Source organism: Macrobrachium nipponense, chromosome 31 (genome assembly GCF_015104395.2).
Source record: "Macrobrachium nipponense isolate FS-2020 chromosome 31, ASM1510439v2, whole genome shotgun sequence".
NCBI classification, from domain to species: Eukaryota; Metazoa; Arthropoda; class Malacostraca; order Decapoda; family Palaemonidae; genus Macrobrachium; species Macrobrachium nipponense.
Window position 1 is genome coordinate 12,275,168 of NC_061093.1, and position 19,537 is coordinate 12,294,704.

General features: G+C 43.7%; 1 protein-coding gene across 3 annotated transcripts in view; it reads right to left on the reverse strand.

Moving 5' to 3' along the window:
* Nucleotides 1-1,757: 1,757 nt before the first annotated feature.
* Nucleotides 1,758-19,537, reverse strand: part of LOC135206637 (SAP30-binding protein-like) — a 142,614-nt gene continuing 124,834 nt past the window's right edge. For 2 of the 3 annotated variants that reach the window (XM_064237987.1, XM_064237986.1), the window contains exon 7: nt 1,758-2,153. In XM_064237987.1, the coding sequence (XP_064094057.1) occupies nt 1,968-2,153 (186 nt within the window). In that variant the 3' untranslated portion in view covers nt 1,758-1,967. Of the gene's footprint in view, nt 2,154-13,576; nt 13,613-19,537 lie in introns of those variants that run through there. The other variant, XM_064237988.1, reaches the window with a different exon arrangement.

Consider the following 19,537-nt stretch of genomic DNA (forward strand, 5'->3'; position numbering starts at 1 on the left):
GATCATTTGATGTCAAATCCACATCCAGACCCAATGAAATGTAGTACTTGCCAGACACCAATGACTGTCCAACACTTATTAGTCGATTGTCCAATTTGGAACCATAAAAAAAACTTATATTTGCAAAAAACAACATTGAAAGGCATTCTTGCTGAAGGCAAAGATTTTGTATTAAATAGGATCATCATGTTCCTAAGTAAAACTGGTTTCATAAATAAAGTAATTTTTCTTCTTTTCAGGATTAATTCCTGAAAACCAGCCCAAGAAGATCTGTTATTAGGCTCAGAGGTCTGGATAAACTAATCCTTTATAATAATAATAGCTTCAAAAGCCAAAGAGGGAACCTTTGGCTGCCAAGCTTAAGCATGATTCTGGTAAGAACCATCTCAGACATCGTTGCTGGTGTGAGGCTGTGAATGGACCCAGCAAGGGGAATGACCAGCCCCTGGCTGCACCTTGCACATTTTCACTTCACTACTGACCACAGCTATGCTACTTCTAAGATACAGGTGGTTTACCTGGCCAATTTGCTCATAGAGGGCTGGCTATCAAGGCCTTACCTTACCTCTTGTCCCCCTCCAATGTCAAGTATCTCAGGGTTGCTGGCATGTTGGACTGATGCCTGTTTCAGGCAGGAGCTCTAAAGAATTTAACTTGAATGGCAACCACAGTAATGATATGGCAAGAAGCATCATTCCTCTTCACATTCATCCTTCATTTATTTGACATAACATACTGCAGGCATGTATTTACTGGGGTATCCCCCATTAGACCTCTGATGCTTGATAAGTGTTATACCCTGCATTCATCTTTCATTGCTGAAGCTCTACAAATTTACTATCAATACCTTATCATTTTTTCCTGGGACTAGACTTATGGCAGCTGTCCCCCATCATTCTGAGCTTCCAAATCCCTAAATTGTTATTCAGGTTATTATGATTAATGGGGTTGCTAAAACAAACTATTGTAACAAAATTTTTACATAAACCAATTAATCATCACTTCTAGTGACTTGGCATTTACAAAAGAATGGCTTCCCGTTGTTGGCTGGGCATGCATAATGGGGTCCTTGAAAAAATTTACTTGTTTGCACTAGGATGCAGTCCAGAGAGTTGAAAGTTGTGATTAATAAGATTGTATAGTATTTATTTTATCATCTATAGGGTTGGTTCTCCTAACCTTTCAAACATCCTCTGTTGGTGCCTGTCATGTCACCATTATCCTATTCAATCTTACTCATTCAGCAATTTTTCAGTGTACTTCAATAATTATTTTGTCTTTCCTACTTTAACTTCTCAATTTTCATTTTTTATATATAGTACATACTACTTGTTACTTTTTCACTTTCAACTTTCCTCAGTACTTTTTCATCTTTTCTACTTTCCTCATCCACTTTAATTGTAGTTTCTTTCCTTTTACTTTTGCCTGTCTCATGGCATTCTCTCTTCTATGCATTCTCCAATGTCTCATCAAACACTTTTGTAGCCGCCTATTGGCTTGCCTTAAAGTGGATTTTAAAGTTTTATATTTTTTCATATAAATCATCTGCCGAATAATTCTCATATTCATAAAATCTATTTATTTTTATTTGTGATGCAGCTCCTGTGTTAGGCATCTTTTAATCCTTGGCTTGGACAGAAATCCAGTGATATTTTAGCAAATGATGTACGTATACTTTTTAGGAAAGTCTATAATAATTACATTTTCATAAATAATAGTAAAAATATTGAAAATTTCTAAGCGGGACAATTAAATAGTTTATCTTTAAAATGTTTATAATTCACTCTGAAGAAAATAGAAATCTCACGTAGACCACTGCATTTGTACCTTAAGACTAACATTCAAGACAGTCTTTCTGTTATACCAAGGTTTGTACCAGTTTAATAATTATTTTACATTTCAATCTAAAAGAAGATTAAAATGCCAAAAATAATTAAATGATACACAACATTTAATTACCTTTAAATCTACTTAGTTTTCTTTAAAGATCCAAATGCATCTATTGTAGTTTTAGTACCAGAGGGTACAGACGTAAGAGTAGGTGGTGCTACCATCTGCTTTAAAATAGTAGTAGATGGTCCACCCTGATCAAATCTTGATTTTCGTTTCCTCTCTTCTTCAACTGGTTTTTTAGTACCAGAAACATAATCCACCTGTCAACAAAAATCATGAATTAAAGACAAATAATGGAAAATGTACTAAAATTTGCAATCTAAGAGATGACACAATATAACTTACTTTGTTCTTACATGTATACAAGCCCTTGGTCTTTACACAGGAATTACTTTCAGCCGGCTGTTTAACTAAAAACAAGGTGGATATCTGTAGTTGGGTACTGATGGTAGGGGAGGAATACCTGCCATCCAGTTGGTATGCATTCACTTTACCTTTTTGCTGCATCTAAGACAGATGTCTCTTTTGGTGCCTGTTGTTTGACTTTAATTATTATTTTTAATTTTTTTTTATTTGTTTGTTTTTGGAGGTGTTTTGCCTATTTTGAAATGAATGCAAGAAGAACTATTCTGTTAGGCCTTGTCCACACGGTCAAGCTTTGCCCTATGAATTTTGTTTGATGTGATGTCAGAAGTGGTAAAAGTCAGAACCTTATCTGCTGTTTCTCTGCTAATTACGTCACATTGAACAGTGTTTGTTGAGCTTTCGCTCTTTCTTTCTGTGTAGTTATTCCTACACAGTTATGCTTCGTTGTTGTTATCAACTCATTTTAGCCAAAGAGCCTTTTTCTTTAATTCCCTCTAACTTAGTTTTGCCTTTTGATATAACACAAACCCAGCTTGAGCTTATCTTTGGTTTTTGTTCTATGACTGTGTTATATTTTTTTCTATAACGCACCAATGGAGAGAGGCTTGTCTCTTGCCACCAGCCATTCAATTTTTAGGCTTCTTCTCATCCTTGTTACATCTTTATTCCATTTGTTCTGAAGTGTTTGCTCTCTGAACAAGCAGCCAGATGATGTAAAGCTTGAGAGGCACTGAGACAGAGGAGGGTTCTCTTGCTACAGTGTGGTGGTTTTGTAACATGTCATACGAGCCCTCTTGCTTTCCTTCCAGCATGGATTCCCCCCCCCCCCCCCCCCTCGCCCTTGATACGAGGAAGAAGCAGAGATTCGAGATTCATGTTGCAGGACCTTTAGACAGAGTTTCTGATTTTGGTAAGCCATCTCCACGACCAGTAGAAGTTTTCCAGATGTCTAGCTGAAGATACGCTCTCTAAGGAAGGAAGAACTCTCAGTCGTGTGATGTTGAGTGACTGTTTTTTGCTTCATGTTGTATGAGAAGGAAGAGAGAGGCCCTGGGTAGGCAGATATAGCCATTCCCTTGCCTCAACTTTGCATGACCATGACTTTTTTTTGTTGCTGCAGTTTACTGAATGTCTTTAGCCGAAGATTCGGTCTCCAATGATGAAGATGCACAATCAAGCAGATGTTGCATTACCATGTCTTTTCTACAACTATTGCACGACTAGATACAACTGTCTCTGGTTGTTTATCTGTTTTCCTTGCTCCCATGTCTATGGACATATACTTGGAGATTCTTCTACTTAACCTGAGTGAGAGTCAAGTATATGGATGTTTCTTCATTCCTTCAAATTCCTGCTTGGGAACATTTCCACGTCAGAGCATGTCCGAGGACCCTGGCCCCCATCCATGTTCACGTGGAGGTTTAGAAAATAATAAGACTGCTCTTCTGAGAGTTATTCCCTTGTCTATATGAAGGTTTCGCAGTGGATGGATTGCTCTTCAAAGAATGTTTCCTGCCATGATTGTGTGGATGGTTGGCTGACATCTGTGGGATCTGTTGAGATCAAAATCAACATCTCCATGGCACTGTGGGCCACCGCCTCCACTCTACCTTTCAGGATGAGCCCCCTGGTGAACCAAATATCCCTTCCAAGAACGATTCTACCACCAAGGTCAGTGAATGGCATCGATGGTAATTCTGTGAACGTCATTGTTTGTGTGGAATAGTGGGCACGTTTCACTTTCCCTCCACCACTCACATCTGTGATTTTGCAGCAATCACGTCCGAGTGAAACAGTGTTCATCCAAAGGGACTTTGACAGTAATCTAACAAGAGCGGCCAACGTCTGCTTCCGGTACAGACCACACCCTTGCATGATCAAAACCGTTCCCAATTTATGAGGGATGACCCCCGACCCCGTTCACGTAGTCGGGACCACTTCCCTCATAACAGCTTTTACCATGGTCACATTACAAGACCTTTCTTCAAGACCTGTACAGTCGTCTAATCTTTCCACAGACTGTCTGTGGCCTTCATCTACCGTTAATTCTTCAGTCTTCAGAATGGCTTGAATGTATTTTACGCCTCCCTCTCCAGTTCCCTCGAACTCTCTCAGGGACTTCATTACACAAACTTTGAATGACTCCAGTCGATGTTATAACTAAGCCCTTGAGACTCATCAGTACTGATCCATTTATGGGGGTATACAGGGAACCAAGAGTGCCAGGTAGAAATATCAGAGCTATGATTGATCCTCTTCTTTTTTCAAGTTACCCTCAGAACGATACATTCTGGAATTGGTCTTATTCTCTGTGGGGAAGTTAAAGGTTATACTGTATGAATATGCTGTGGAAATTGTATAACCCGGTTCCCGACTTCTACAACCTTCCCTATCTTGTAAAGAAGGTGACGGGTAATTAGAAATCAATCATAGATCTTTTCTTCCCTGACCTGTTTCAGCAACCTTAGTTCAAGAGAGAAATAAAACACACTGTACTGCAACCATAAAGGAGTCAGACTTAATTCCTTCACTGGGTTTGATGGACAAGTATTTCCTATTACTTGACCATAGACCCTTCCGCAAGTTCCTCTCTTCATTTCCAGGAAGACTTCGTACCTCTTCAGAGTAGTTGGCTCCGTGCCTATCTCTGTTGTATGCTTCCAACCTCTCCCCAAGTTTTTAATTTGACTTTTTACCTTGGCTTCAACTAGGGCACGTTCATTCTGGGTACGTCTCCTGATGCTTAAGTGTCTCTAGAACAGGACAGATTTCTCTGATTTCAGTGCAGCCTGAGAGTTGCATGTTTCAGAGAAGTCCAACCTCTCATCCTAGCAAGAATAAGTGTCTGCGAGGCTAACAGATACAACTGCAAGGTTTCGTTGTCTTGGCAGGTTCTTCATGGGCAGTTTCTCCTTCATTCCACTTTGTGCAGATTGAAGGAGTCCTGCTTTTTGACATAAGTCTCCTCATTGCTTCCCTCCTCTCTCAGAGAAGTGAGACAGGGCTTAGCCCAATGGTTAGACGACAAGTACGTATCTCCTTGGGGTGTGTGCTTTCATCTCAATTGACAAAGCAGGTACACAGGTTTGTAGTATTACACTCAGCAAAGCGGTCAACCACACATTGCAGGTTAAGCCACGTCCACATGATCGAACTTTGTTCTATGTGATGTCAGAAGCGGAAAAACTGTGGATAAGGTTCTGACTTTTCCCGCTTCTGACGTCACATTGAACAAAGTCTGTCAGGGAAAGTTCAACCGTGTGAATGCAGCATTAGATGGATGTATGACAGACAAGTTCGGTCACTAGGTGTTAGCGACAATTGGTGTTAACACCTCGATGTTCTGAAGGACTGTTCAATCAAGGAAGACAATTGGGTTAGTCCTTCAATCTCAACACACTAAGGCTCTTACTGTTCAGCTCTGTCTTTCCAGACTGTGGGCATAAAAGCCAACAGTCATACTGTGGTGGGATTACACAAGCTAAAAAACAAAAAAAACTCTCAAACCACAAACACGTGTACAGTGGACCCCCCGTATTCGCGTTCTCCAGATTCGCGGACTCACACATTCGCGGATTTCTCTGGGGAACGTTTCCCCGCATTATTCGCGGAAAATTCGCGCATTCGCGGTATTTTTCTATGATAAATATCCACAAATTCCTGTTTTTTTTATGAATTTCATCATAAAATGCACTTTTTGTGATAAAACTATTAAAAAAACCAAGTATGAAAATTTTTAGTGGGTTTTTCTTGAGTTTTAACTAACAAAATAGGCTGTTTTTAGCATTTTCATAGGGGTTCCAAACATTTGCGGGTTCTTAACTATTCATGGGGGGGTCTGGTACGCATCCCCCGCGAATACGGGGGGACTACTGTACTTGCCTCAGACTCGGGGTGAGGAGCTGTCCGCTGGATACATAGCTAGGCTAGGCTAGGCTAGCTGTCAACACAACACAACCAACCGAACAAGGACAACAACCACACTACAATTCAATAAACATACAACAAAAGACCACTGCACAAACAATCACTATCAGCACCAAAAACCAATAACACGACAAGTCAACACACTGCCTATAACATCAAGGAACCACAACAACACCCAACAGCTCTAACAACTCATCTACAACACAACAAACTCACAAGCACAACAAATTGAACAAGACAGGCACAACACAACAGCTTCCCAAAAACACAAAACAGCTGACCATCAATAATACTGCTTCCAAAACTGACTAAGCAGCACCGGCTCTCCTCACAGACGCGCTCACTCCTCCCGACGTTTGTAATGACGCTTGCCACTGATATACACAACAAAGCGCCACAACAGACACACGTTCACGACCGCCGTTAAACCACTCCCATTTATTCCTCCACCAATCTCTCTCTTTCACGTAACCCTCAGACGTCAAATATAAACTGCCATTATCACTCCTCCATAATACCACATTGACAACATCACTTCTTGTCCAATCAGTGAAGATTAGCAACGATTAAGTCTGGTCAGTACTTGGATAGGTGCCCTCCTCGGAAAACCTGTTACTGTTGGTGTCTAGAAGACGTCTCTCACGTCCATGGTTAGCAACATTGGGGATAATCGGTGCTTGGATAGGCGACCTCCTGGGAACCCCAGATGCTGTTGGCATCTATGTAGATGTCATCTTTCAAATCCATGATTCAAGTCTCAGGCTTACGACTTCCCGTTGTTCTGCCCAATGTGCTGGGTGATCAACAGTATATGTATGAGCTTTCTGTATCTAAGGACCATAAAGGCTACCAAGTGCCTAAAGGCCTTTTGCATTACCACTTAAGAACTTTATCTCCAAAGTAGGTGCCAACAAATTATTTCCAGCTCAGCCAAGAAGTGGTGCCCAAGAGATCCATTTCTTTTGAATTTATGTAATGATCAAACAGATGTCCTCCACAGCAGCCAAAAGATTTCATAAGGTCAGAGGCATTGGTCTGCTGCTAGCATTCAGGAAGAACCTGTCAGATAGGTACTAATGACACAAATGTGGTCACGAAAGACCACATTCACCTCCTTTTTACTTTCGAGATGTTGCCCCTAGATCCTCAGACTTTTTTTTTTTTTCCTTGGTTTCTGTGGTGGCTGCTCAACAGTCATGTAGCTCGCGCATCTCTTGAGGACATTCGGCATCTCGCCTAAGGTGTACAGCTGCAAAGGAGAAGGTGTGTGTGGGACTGGTCTCCTACCTTCTCTTTTGTACACTTCTAGTGGATGATTAGCAAGCTGTTATATGCTGGACAGGGGTGCATGCAGTTGTTCTAGATGACTGAGTATCCTGTTTAAAATAGCTCTTTTTGGATTAATAGATGCAGCTCCTACCCTCTCCCTAGCATGGGAAGAGAGGGACTGACAATAAACAGACCTGTTGTTAGCTTCAGCTTTAGTCCCCGACAATATGAGTTCATCCAAGTATGTCTTCGTCTTCGAATCAGTGACATTACCTTCTATTTATTTGATAGAACTAGAAGTCTGGAAGTTGAATATCACTCATGTTCAACAGATCAGAGGGCTATTATGTGATCAGGAGAGAGAGTACAAGGTGAGGTGAACTACCAGTCAGTTCCTCCCACCAAGAAGTAAGTCTCCCCTATGGAAAGACGAAGGGTTTGTATACGTGCAGGAACTAACACAAATTTTTTAAAGTACTAATTTGTATTTTTCTTAATATGCAAACCCGAGGTATTTACATAAATGGCCCACCTCTAGCCACCAATCATTCTGCTTCCTGGGCCAAAAGGTAAAGTCAATGCGTAACACCTAGATGGTGGGGATTCCTCCCCTACCATCGATAGCCAACTACCAATATCCACCTTGTTTTTAGTTGAACAGCTGACTTCACCCTGTAATTCAATTAAGTAAAGATCTCAGGTTTGTATGTTAGGAAAATTACAAATTATTTAAAAAATTGTCATTTTACACAACAAACGTGACCACTAGACAGAAATTACTAGTTATTGAAAAGTATATACAGTGGTACCTCATTTGTCGAACGTTTCTTATGTCAAACATTCAGTTTTTCGAACAAAATTTTCAAGAAAATGTTCTCTCATTTGTCGAACAAATGCTCGTACTTCGAACTGACTGTTGTTCATACACGAACAAACCTTCGGTCTTAACAATAGGATAATTTTCTAGTGCCTAGCTGGATCCTGTTAAATCATAAATGAAAGAGCAAGGAATCATTTGAGATCTGGCAATGCATGCGTATATCGGGTGAAAACCGGTCAAAGACTGTGCACCCATGCTACTGCGTTTAGTCTTTTTCTTAACTGCCTGGGTGAGAGTCACGGTTTTACTCTCTTGGCCTTTTACCCGGTTCATTGCCCGTTTTCGCTTTGTGTTTGTCTCTGTGTGTGTGCTTGTGTTATGGCTTTCTCAACTTCTTCTCGGCCTCACCAACGTATGTGCCCAGGAACTCAAGGTTTCCTGTGTTCTCATTTCCTGGTTTCTTCAGCTATAGACCCACACTCCACATGCAATAGGTTTCGTGCTAATGTTTGTACCATAACGAATCCCTGCCCGGAATGTCGTGCTTGGCCTAGAGCACAGTGGAAGTTATTTTATAGTAAGAGGGAGCATCATAGGTTTTCGACCCCTCCTTCGTGGGAAGGGTTTTCATCACCTCGCCCCAATGCTTCATCTTCTGCAGTCACACTCCATGATGCTAGTGCTGTCGTGTCAGTGTCTCCTTCCTTTTCTTCCATTGATTCATCATTGGAAGTATCAGGTCTTCAGACTGATATATTGTGTAATGTCGCCCCTTCTTCCTCAGGAGTTAATTTGCTTCCAGTGAGGGAGGAGGCTATTTTATCGGTTTCTTATATTTCAGGTTCGGAGGCATCCAAAATGGTGGGACTCTGGGCCCTCCTTGGAGGGTTTGCCGACACATTTCATGGATGCTTGCCTTTCCCCTCAGGTGGCCCCAGCTCTCCCCCTTTCCCCTGGCCTTCTCTACGTTGGTGGCCGGGGTCAGCCTTTTTGTATTGCTCTGCCAGTGATGCCTGCTGCTTGCTCGGGTAAAGGGGAGGCCGTAACGTCACTCCCAGTACCATCTTGCTGGGGGCTACGCAAGATCCCAAGTCATCATTTCAGCTTCCCCTATTGGGGCATGTCCAGTCGGTCTTGCAAAAGGTGAACGCTTCTGTGTCAGATTGGGACGGGTCTCTTCAGTCAAGGGGTTCTTCCAAGTTGCTTCCTCTACCACTCATGAGGCATAAGAAGCATTATGCTATGAACTCTGTTGCCTCATCATCTTAACTCAGACATTATACATCTGAAGCCAGGGCTGACTTTGGAGCAGGTGAGGTCGGTGGCGTTGTCCTTGTCTTTGCAAGATGCCTCAGGAGTCTAAGGCAGCCTCCATGTTACAGACTGTCATGGTTGGCCTTGTGGTCGATGGTCATTGCTAATATTGCATCTGACAGGTCCCCAGAAGGGTTAGTGAGTGCTTCATCTCTTGCCAGTTTGTTGCAGTCTGGGGGCAAGGCATTCTCGTATCTCGCACACCTTAGCGTAAATTTGTGGGCTAATCTTCTTCTAATCAGAAGAGAGGCAGCTTTGTCCAGGATGGCAAGATTAGGTGACCCTGAGTCCTTGTTGGCACTAAAGAATGGGGATCTTTTAGAAACTCACTTCCTGTTCCCTCGGACTAAGCTGAAGGATGCAATAGACCGACAGGAAGCTGACACGAAGGACAGGTTGATGCACCAGCCTGTGTCCAAGTCAGAGTCTCATTCTCCTCCTCCTGCTCAGCAGCAAGTACAGAGATTGTTGCCTGGTAAACCGTCTAGGAGTTTGGTTTCGGCAGGGCCCTCCCATTCGTCTCAGCCTAGGTCAGAGGACCAACGTCCCTTTCGGTCCCGCTATTACAGGTCAAGGAGGGTCTCTGGGGCCAGAATAAAGGGGGTCGTTGATAGGTTGGGTGCTTCTACCTCTCCTTTGCTATGGGTGGGTTGGTGCCTGGTGGTCCAGTGGGCCAAGTGGCAGAGTTATGGGGCGGAGAAGTGGGTAGTAGATGTCCTTTGGATGGGGTATCTACTACCATTCGACTTCTCTTTCCCGCTCTCGGACAAACATCTGCTCAGGCGAGTGTATCCCCAGATTCTCCGAAGTTCTTGGCTCTCCAGGAGGAAGTGCAGAAAATGCTAGACAAATTTGCAATAGAAGTGGTGCATCCATCTCCGGGGTTTTACATTCACATCCTCTTGGTGCCCAAGGTGTCAGGGGGATGGAGACCTGTGATCGACTTATCCACCTTGAATTATTTCATCAGGAAGACGAGGTTCAAGAATGAGACCCCGCGATCAGTGTTGGCAGCTGTGAGGGAAAGCGACTTCATGCTGTTGATAGATCTAAAGGACGCATACTTCCAGATCCCTATTCATCTGTCGTCCAGGAAGTTCCTTCGCTTCTCTCTCAGAGACATGGTCTTCGAGTTCAAAGTTCTGTGCTTTGGGTTGACCACAGTCCCTCAGGTGTTCACAAGTCTTCTTTCTCGTCTCAACTTGGGCTCATGCTCAAGGGATCCGTTTGCTGAGGTACCTCAACGATTGGTTAGTCTTAGCGGGTTCCAGAGAGAGAAGCTGCTGCAGGACAGAGATTGTCTGCTTCGGTTTTGTCTGGAACTCGGCATCATGGTGAACCAAGAGAAGTCAAATCTCGTACCCAGTCAAAGGATTTTCTATCTAGGCATGGTCATCGATACAGCAGTCTCAAGAGTTTTTCTGTCGGATGGATCAGAGGTTGAAGAAGTTGCTAGTAGTGGCACGCGACCTCCTATTGCAACAGGATCAGTCAGCTCATCAGTGGCAGATTCTTCTGGGGATTTTGTCTTCTCTGGTGAAGCTGGTCCCTCATGGGCGACTTCATCTTTGGTCTCTGCAATGGAGACTGAAGGACTTCTGGTCTCCGGTAGGGGACTCACCCCTAATAAGGGTTCCTCTGTCTCTGGAAGTGAGAGAATATCTTCGTTGGTGGTTGGAGGACCAGAATCTCTTGAAGGGTGTTCCTCTGTGTTCCCTTCCACCAGACTGACTTCCTGTTTTCAGATGCCTCTCTCGCAGGTTGGGGTGCTCATTTAGGCGGTCTCATTACTTCAGGTGTTTGGAGTTTGGAGGACAGACAGCAGCATATCATCTTAGAGTTAAAGGCAGCCTTTCTGGGTCTGAATGAATTTCAGGAGAAAGTAGAGGGACATTCTGTTATTCTCATGTCGGACAACACTACAGTGGTTGCTTATGTAAACAAGCAGGAGGGACTGGTTTTACATCAACTTCACACCTTGACAGTCAAGGTTCACCAGTTCGGTGGAGCTCTCGGCCAGGTACATCCCAGGCAAAAGGAATGTGGTCGTGGACAAGTTCAGTCGTTTGGATCAGAAACTAGGCACAGAGTGGTCTCTCCATCAGGCCGTGGCAGACAGGCTCTTCCAGGTTTGAGGGAGATCTATGCTAGACCTCTTTGCAACCTGGTTCAACAGGAAACGGGAGGTATTCTGTTCGGTAGTTCCGGATCCTCTGGCGTTAGCGGATGACGCATTCCAACATCTCTGGGACAAGCTGGAGGTGTATGGCTTCTCTCCGTTTTGTTTCATCCGCCAAGTTCTGAACAGGTTGATGAGTTTGCAGAGTCTCAGGATGACATTGGTAGCCCCTCTGTGGCCACAGGCGGAATGGTTTCCGGATCAGCTGTCGTTGTTGTCAAGAAGTGCCAAGAGAGATTCTTCCATGGCAGCATCTTTGTCAACCACACATAGAAAGATTCCACCAGTCATTAGAATCCCTGTCTCTTCACAGTTGGAGGTTATCAAGTACGTATCTCCTCTGAGCGAGAGGCTTTTCTTAGAAGACAGCAGGACATATGTCCAGCAGTCTCAGAAAGTCTACCTCTGCCGTTTACCAAGACAAATGGGCGCTTTACAGTGATTGGTGTCGTAAACAGGGCTTTTCTCCACTCAGAACCTCTATTCAGCACATAGTACTTTTTGGTTTTCCTCAGGGATGAGAAAAGCTTGTCTGTTTCTGCCATTAGAGGCTACAGGGCGGCCCTGAGTTTAGTGTTACATCTTAAGAGGTATCGACATCTCCTCATCCTGGGAACTCTCCTTGCTAGTTAAGGAGTTTGAGCAGTCATGTTCTCCTAGAGAGCTCAAGCTTCCAAATTGGGATGTTTCCTTGGTCTTGAGAAGTTTCATCAGACAGGAACTTGACACTCAAAATGGTTTTCCTCCTAGCCTTGACTTCTTCAAAGAGAAGGGGGGAGCTACATGGCCTGAGCTATGATGTGAAGCACACCGGGGGTTGGGGGTCAGTGTCCTTCGAATGTCCTGGAATTTGTGGCTAAACCCAGAATCCCTCGGTGCAGAATGAGAGGTTCGCCTCCTTTCCATTCCATCACTGGATGACTTTGTGGGTGGTGATTCTCGAGAGCTTTTGTTATGTCCTGTCAGAGCTCTGCGTTGCTATCTTAAGAGGACATAACATCTTAGGGCAGGTTGTTATAGGCGTTTTGTTGGCACAGGGGGTACGAAGGAAGTGTCAAAGAATACACAGGGGGTACGAAGGAAGAGGTGTCAAAGAATACAATCTCTTTCTGGATATGTGAAGCTATCAGACAGGTGCATTTGACTCTTGATGATTCTGCTGCCACGTCTGTGCAGGCTAGAGTACATGAAGTCGGGGTATTGGTCCCTCTCTGCCTTTCAAGAAGAATTTGGCTGTTCATAGAGTTTTGAGCGCTGGTACCTGGTTACGCCAGTCCATGTTCGCCTCTTTCTATCTTAATGTTGACCACAGATCTATGGAAACTTTTTCCCTAGGTCCTGTGGTGGCTGCCTAACAGGTTGTGGAACTAACCATTGTCCTTAACTGGGCACATTTGTATCTTGACATCCTGGGTTGGGAAAGACTGAATGCAGTAGCGTGGGTGTGCGGTCTTAGACCGGTTTTCACCTGATATATGCACGTGTTGCCAGATCTCACAAGATTCCTTAATTTTCTAGCGCCCAGCTGGATCCAGTTAAATTGTAGATGAAAAAGTATCTTATTGTTAAGACCTCAGGTTTGTAGCTATGAAAAATACAAATTGTCTTAAAAAATTTGTCATATTATCTAGTTTATACTTGTAATTGACAGCCTACTGCATCCTACAAGAAAAACCAATATTTTTTTTCATTTACAATATATAGTTTAATGATAACTATATTTGACAAAATAAATAAAATTATAAAGCATTTCAATATAAAATTTAACTTTTAATATAAAAGTTAGCATAAAATATATAAAATCATACGTAACCGCGGTGACATCACACGCAGCTGACTTGAGACTGAACGAGGGAGCGTTGATATGTTGAGAAGAGAAGGAGAAGAGAGTTTTAAAATATTACTGTATGGACTTAAAAGCTATAACAATTCACATACAAAAAGGGGAATTTCACAATAAATTTAATGCAATGATAAAATATGAAAACAATCAAATGCAATACAGAAAAGAAAAGAAAAGAAAAAAAAGTCTTAACTGAGCCAGTGCTCGGTGCACCGAGCGAGACAGTCTAGTTGAACAATATTCAGCAAAATAGTAAATGAAAGAGTAAAGCTTTTCATAATAAAATTTAGCATAAATGATTAACAAAATCATTCGTCAACTTGAGGTAGAGGGAAGGGGGCATTTATATTTTTGAGGAATAATGAATGAATGAATGAATGATTTAAGTTTATGGGCATCGTAAAATTGTTGACGAGAGAAGAGACAGTAAAATCTTTACTATAATATGGACATAAAAGCAGTATCAATTCACATAAAAAATAAAATGTTATTTATGTTATTTTACAATGAAAATAACAATGATAAAACATGAAAACAATCAGAAGCAATACAGTAAATAGGAAAAAAAAAGCTTTCTCAAAGAGAGAGAGAGAGAGAGAGAGAGAGAGAGAGAGAGAGAGAGAGAGAGAGAGAGAGAGAGAGAGAGTCTGTTTCCCACTGCCTTGACACTTACACTCGATCTCCCCAAATCACTTCTTTTTGTTACAAGAAAATACCTATCTATGACAATTGCGTTTTACAGTTTTTTACTGCCTTTAATTGCTTGTTTAAATGGCTTCCTTGTGAAAAGTTATTTTATCTTCTTTCCTTTTATTGCATTCTTGACTTATTACTTATTTGTTTGCAAAATCCTCATGTTTATTTTAAAATCTGCTGTTTGCCAACAGTAAGTTCATGGATTGCGGCAAAATTAATCTCTTTTGTGCACTTAAGATCCAAGTGTAAACTCGCTGATTACTCTCTCTCTCTCTCTCGGACAAAATAGGATGAACATACTATCTATTCCTTCGATCCTTGTAAAATAAAACTTTTTATTTTCCAGCTAGCACTAGAAGATTATCCTACTGTTAAGACCGAAGGTTTGTTCCGCTTATGAACAAATGTACATAAAATTGATTTTGTTATCAACCTTTGCCTACTGCGACCATTTCGGTTTCCTCAAAGGGCTCCCATCTCTCCTGCCTCCATTCCCCCGCCAGCCGGGCGCCATTTTCACCAAACAGTTCGTAAATTGTACACAGAAAATATAAAAATGTGAAAATTTTATTTCATATAATGTACGGTTTCATTAATTTACACTCTTGATTAAAATTTTTGAACATCATAATAGAAAAAAGGTGGAAGGGGGGGGACTTTTTGGGTTGGCTGGAACGAATTACCTTGATTCCCTTTATTTCTTATGGGAATATTTGTTTCATATTTCCAACAAATCGTACTTCGAACAGCATTCTGGAATGGATTAAGTTCGAAGTCTTTGGTAATATTGTAAATAAAATTCTTTTGAAACTAATTTAAGTTTTTCATACAATACCATCCTAAATGCTTTGTTTCTCCTGTACTATTTTTCTCTGTGTTTTCTGGCTAATGAACTGCAAGAAATTAGCTGAGCTGGAAGCAGAAACCATTAGTGATGAGTTACAGTAATACCCGGAACTTACACGATTCAATTTGCGCAAACTTTTCATTGGAACCTAACTAATTATAATACGTGAGTTCTTCACAATAGTGCGAACATTTACAAATCCTCCAGAAACACTGCAAAACCCTGCAAAAGTGTTTGTTTAATTTATTATTTATTTTTAAGTTTTAAAGCTTTTCTGTATAAAATCTTTATTAAAAATGTATTTTCTGGGCTCAGTTCGTGTCGCTGCGTGAAATAATCCTTTAGTTCATTATTTCCAAGGTAAATGAGCTAACAAATACCAGAGAAAATTAAACAAAAAGATGTCAGTATAACTGACTCGCTCACCCAAAATAAAAGAAGGGTGTCGGTATGGTAACTGGGGCGAGTGAGACCACTACCACGAACTTCTTGCCATTTAGAATTCTCCCACACCAAAATCCCCAACTGAGAGAGCCGACCCATAGGTCGAGGCGGCAACTACTACCACTACACCCCACGCCACGCCGACTGCCGCGCCTCTGGTGGCCATCCTTTCAGTTAGCGGACTAGCAGCCACACGTGTTTTGCTTTTGCTCTGTGCTTTTTTGGATTATCTCTCTTTATTCGTCGAGATGGAACGTGCAGCTATTGCAGCAGCTAAGTTAAGTGCCCTGAAAAGGTTTGGGTTTAGTTTTTTCCAGCTGTGAACTTGTTTTACTGTTTTTTAGGTGCGAATACAGGTTCCCGGTCTGGCGCATGGCGTTCCCTCGCCTCGTGTTCAGTTTGGTTCGAGGTCTCCCATACCTTGTAACCTTCCCTTTCACTTATTCACGTGTTACTCTAGTCCTTTTTTACTTAATTATATTATCGTTTTTACTTTTTACATCGTTGAGGGGATTTAGCCTACCCCTGGTGTTAGTTCATGCATGCATGTCTCTCTACCTAAGCGTAGGCATCTGAGTGTTTTCCTTTGTCCAGACCCTGGCCATTGCTCTCCTTACCGGCTTAGGCTAGCTCTGAGTGGTAGACTTTCTTCCGAGTCAGTGGTTCACTCCTGGACTTCCTTTCTCTTTCACTCATTGTTTTTTCCCCTATTTTTATTATTATTACCGTTATTATTTTTCATGTAATAGTTTTTACTTGATTTGGTTAGCTTAGGGCGTCCAGCTTCATTAGCCTGGGTCTCTAGTGGTCCTGTTTACTTGGTCCACTATAGCTTCTGTTATTAGCAGTTTTGTTGCATCATCTCTTTATCAGTTTTGTTGCATCCTTATACAGTTTTGCTGCACCATCCTGGTCAGTTTGGTTGCATGAGACCCTTGCGTTTTTTCCGACCTGGTCGGTTGTGTTGTGTTATCGTACCTTGGTCCACTCTCGATCGCGGTACTGCTGGACGCCCGTCCCCAGTCGCTTCCCCCCCTTCTTCTCTCGCCATAGAGTAGAAGGGAGGGAGGATCTGTCCTTGCTCGCTCCACCCGGGCCCGGCTCCCTCTCTCCCCATGCGGAGGGAGTAGGGGAGCCTGGACAGACCATTAGGCTGGGAGTGACCTTGTTCTCCCTTGCGCTCAGGGGTGCTCCGGTGTGGCGGGGGTTGGGGGGTTGGCCTCCCCCCTCTCCGGTTGCGCCGGCGCTCCCTGGAGTACACGGATCTGATTTCTTCCCTCCTCGTTTTTACCCCCCCCCCCCCCCCACCCCCCCCCCCCCCCCCCATGGCGGACAGATCTCTGGCTCTTCTACCCCGGCGTCCCATCGGTTATGGGGACGGTGGTAGGTGGGAGCGGATATGATTTCAGTAGGTTCTTTAGCTATCCGTTGTTCCATCGTCTCCGGCGTTTATCCCTAGGGGCACTCTTCCAGTAGCGTTGGACAGCTCCGCGCTTCGGAGTCCTTCTCCGATATATCATTCTCGCTATGCTTAAGTTTAGTTTAAGTGATTTAGCTTAAGCTTGGGTTCCCTCCCCTGTCCTCCGTTGGAAATTTCTTTATACTAGTTATATGTTATATACCTATTTATATATTTACCTCTGGTTTATGAAATTTCCTCCTCCGGTGTACACCGGAGTTGTTGTGTCACCTGTTTAACCCCAAAAAGTTCTCAGGGGAGGGGTTATGCCCGTTTTTTCATCGAACTCCGGCATGCGGCGGAGTACTAGAGTAGTCTTGTGAGTGTAATCTTGATACTCATGTATCTTTCCACTTACAGGCTACCAACTGCCAGCATCCCGGCTGTAACGCCGTACTGCAAGACCCCTGCGGGCACGAGGTCTGCAGGACCCATGCTCCCTGCTCCACTAGCCATGGTAATCTGCAGGTCTGGTTTTACAAAGCTTGCTCCATCTGTTATGAGCTTGTGACCCAGTTTTTGGAAGGGGTAAGTACTTTTGGTCATCAGCACGTTCATGCAATATGAGTTCTGATATATTGTTAAGCTTAAGCTCATCTTAGTCTAGTGGTTAAGGTTCACCTTTAGACTTAAGTGTTAATAATAGCCCTCTCTTTCAGGCTGCCTCAGTCAAGGAGGCGGCTCTCACGACCCTGAAAGCCTGGGTCGGCGGATTCGGGAAAAACACCGCTAAAGGACAGCCCTACATCTTAGAGAAGAGGATGGCTGTTCTGTTGTTCCCCGGAGGCAAGTCGACGGGGTATGTCGACCCTACTGCGGCGGCTCCGACGATCGCTTCGATCCAGCAACAGGTGGAGCAATGCCTTAAGGAAGGACCAGGCCAGGACATCGCGGCGGAGGTCGCCACTCTGGATATAAATGTAGAGCCTATGGCGGTAGGTGTAGAGGATTTATTGGTTGAGGTAGGTACGTTGGACACTCAAGGGCTTCCCTTGGGTGCATCTGGATCTTTATCTCCTGTCCCTTCTTCTTCTTCCTTTCAGGGCTTTACGGGCGCTGAGCTCTCGTGTAGTGCACCCGCTGCTTCTGTGGTCCCCAAGGTGAAAGGTCACAGAGAGCAGAAAACCCTTATGAAGACGTCGTCCAAAAAGACTTCTTCGTCTTCTTCGGCTCATAAGTCTCCAGCTTCTTACCCCGGAGCAGAGAAAGTGAAAGCTTCTTCTTCTTCAGCTTCACTTCCAAAAGAGTCGAGGAGCAAGTCCTCCAGGGAGATCGCGCACTCCGGCGGAGTCAGTGGTTTCCCCTTCTTCTACTACAGTCCTCTCGGGGACATCGTCAGGTTCTGTGCCTACGAGTAGCTTTGACCCTGCTGTATTTTCCGCCGGAATGATGCAGCAGGTGGGAGACTTGGTAGGTTCCTTGAGGTCAAGCATGGAACAAATGTTCACCCAGCTTTCGGACAGAATGTCCACTCAAGAGAACCTCCTTTCTGGTTTTAATCAAGCTCCTCAAGCTACTCCTCCGGCAGTTAGTGCCGGTCTTCTTCAACTCCCGGCATATGAAACCCTCCCGGCATTCTCCATGAGTAACCCTTGGAGAGTAGCGGCTTTCACCCCTTTCAAGGATGGCCTTATCTCCATCCCGGAGTGCGGAACTCGAAGGATTGAGGACTTCGAGTTCCACCCCGCGAACCTACAGCCTCCTTTCTTGGGATATGCCAGGCTGACGGAGGCAGCACTAAATAGGGAGGACAAGATCCCAAAGGAGACAGTTCTCTATAGCAGAGATCATGCACAGAGGGAATGGCTTCACTGCTTAGAAGACTGGGACTGTATCAATACCAGGCTTCAAGCTTTCAAGAGCCTGTTCACAATCTTCACGACGGAAGAGGAAGCGCTGCTTCCCTTCCTGACGAAGATTGCTGATGTCACCATCCAAGCAGGCTTGAAAGGTGATCCATTATCTCAGCTGAGAGAAGCAGACCCCACATCTCCTCTTCTCCCTTCGTTTCGCGATATGTGGGAGGACTTGCCAGCCACCTTTACGGTGGGTAAGTTTAAACCGGACTGTGCCATGGACCAGTTCGGCGAGAAACTTCCCAGGCTTCCGGACAACCTCATCCAAGCGGAGTTCGAGGCAAGGTCCAGGCTGGCAAGGACCTTAAACACTATGGTCATGACGGAAGTAGCGGCCCTCTCCTATGCGTTTGAACCGCTCTTCAAGCTTTTGGCTAAGTCACAGACTCATACAGTTCAATCGGACTTGTATGAGTTTGTGGTGGCTAGGGTCAACTGCAGAAAACATGTCCTCCAGGAAGCAACTATTAGGCATGAGCCAAATAAGTTGCTTTCCTCCAACATCTGGGGGGCGGACCTCTTCCCGGAGTCGGTGGTTAAAGAGGTCCAGAACGAAGAGACGAGACTCAACCAGAGTCTCAAAGATCGTTGGGGCCTCTCTGCTAAGAGAAAACAGGACTCTTC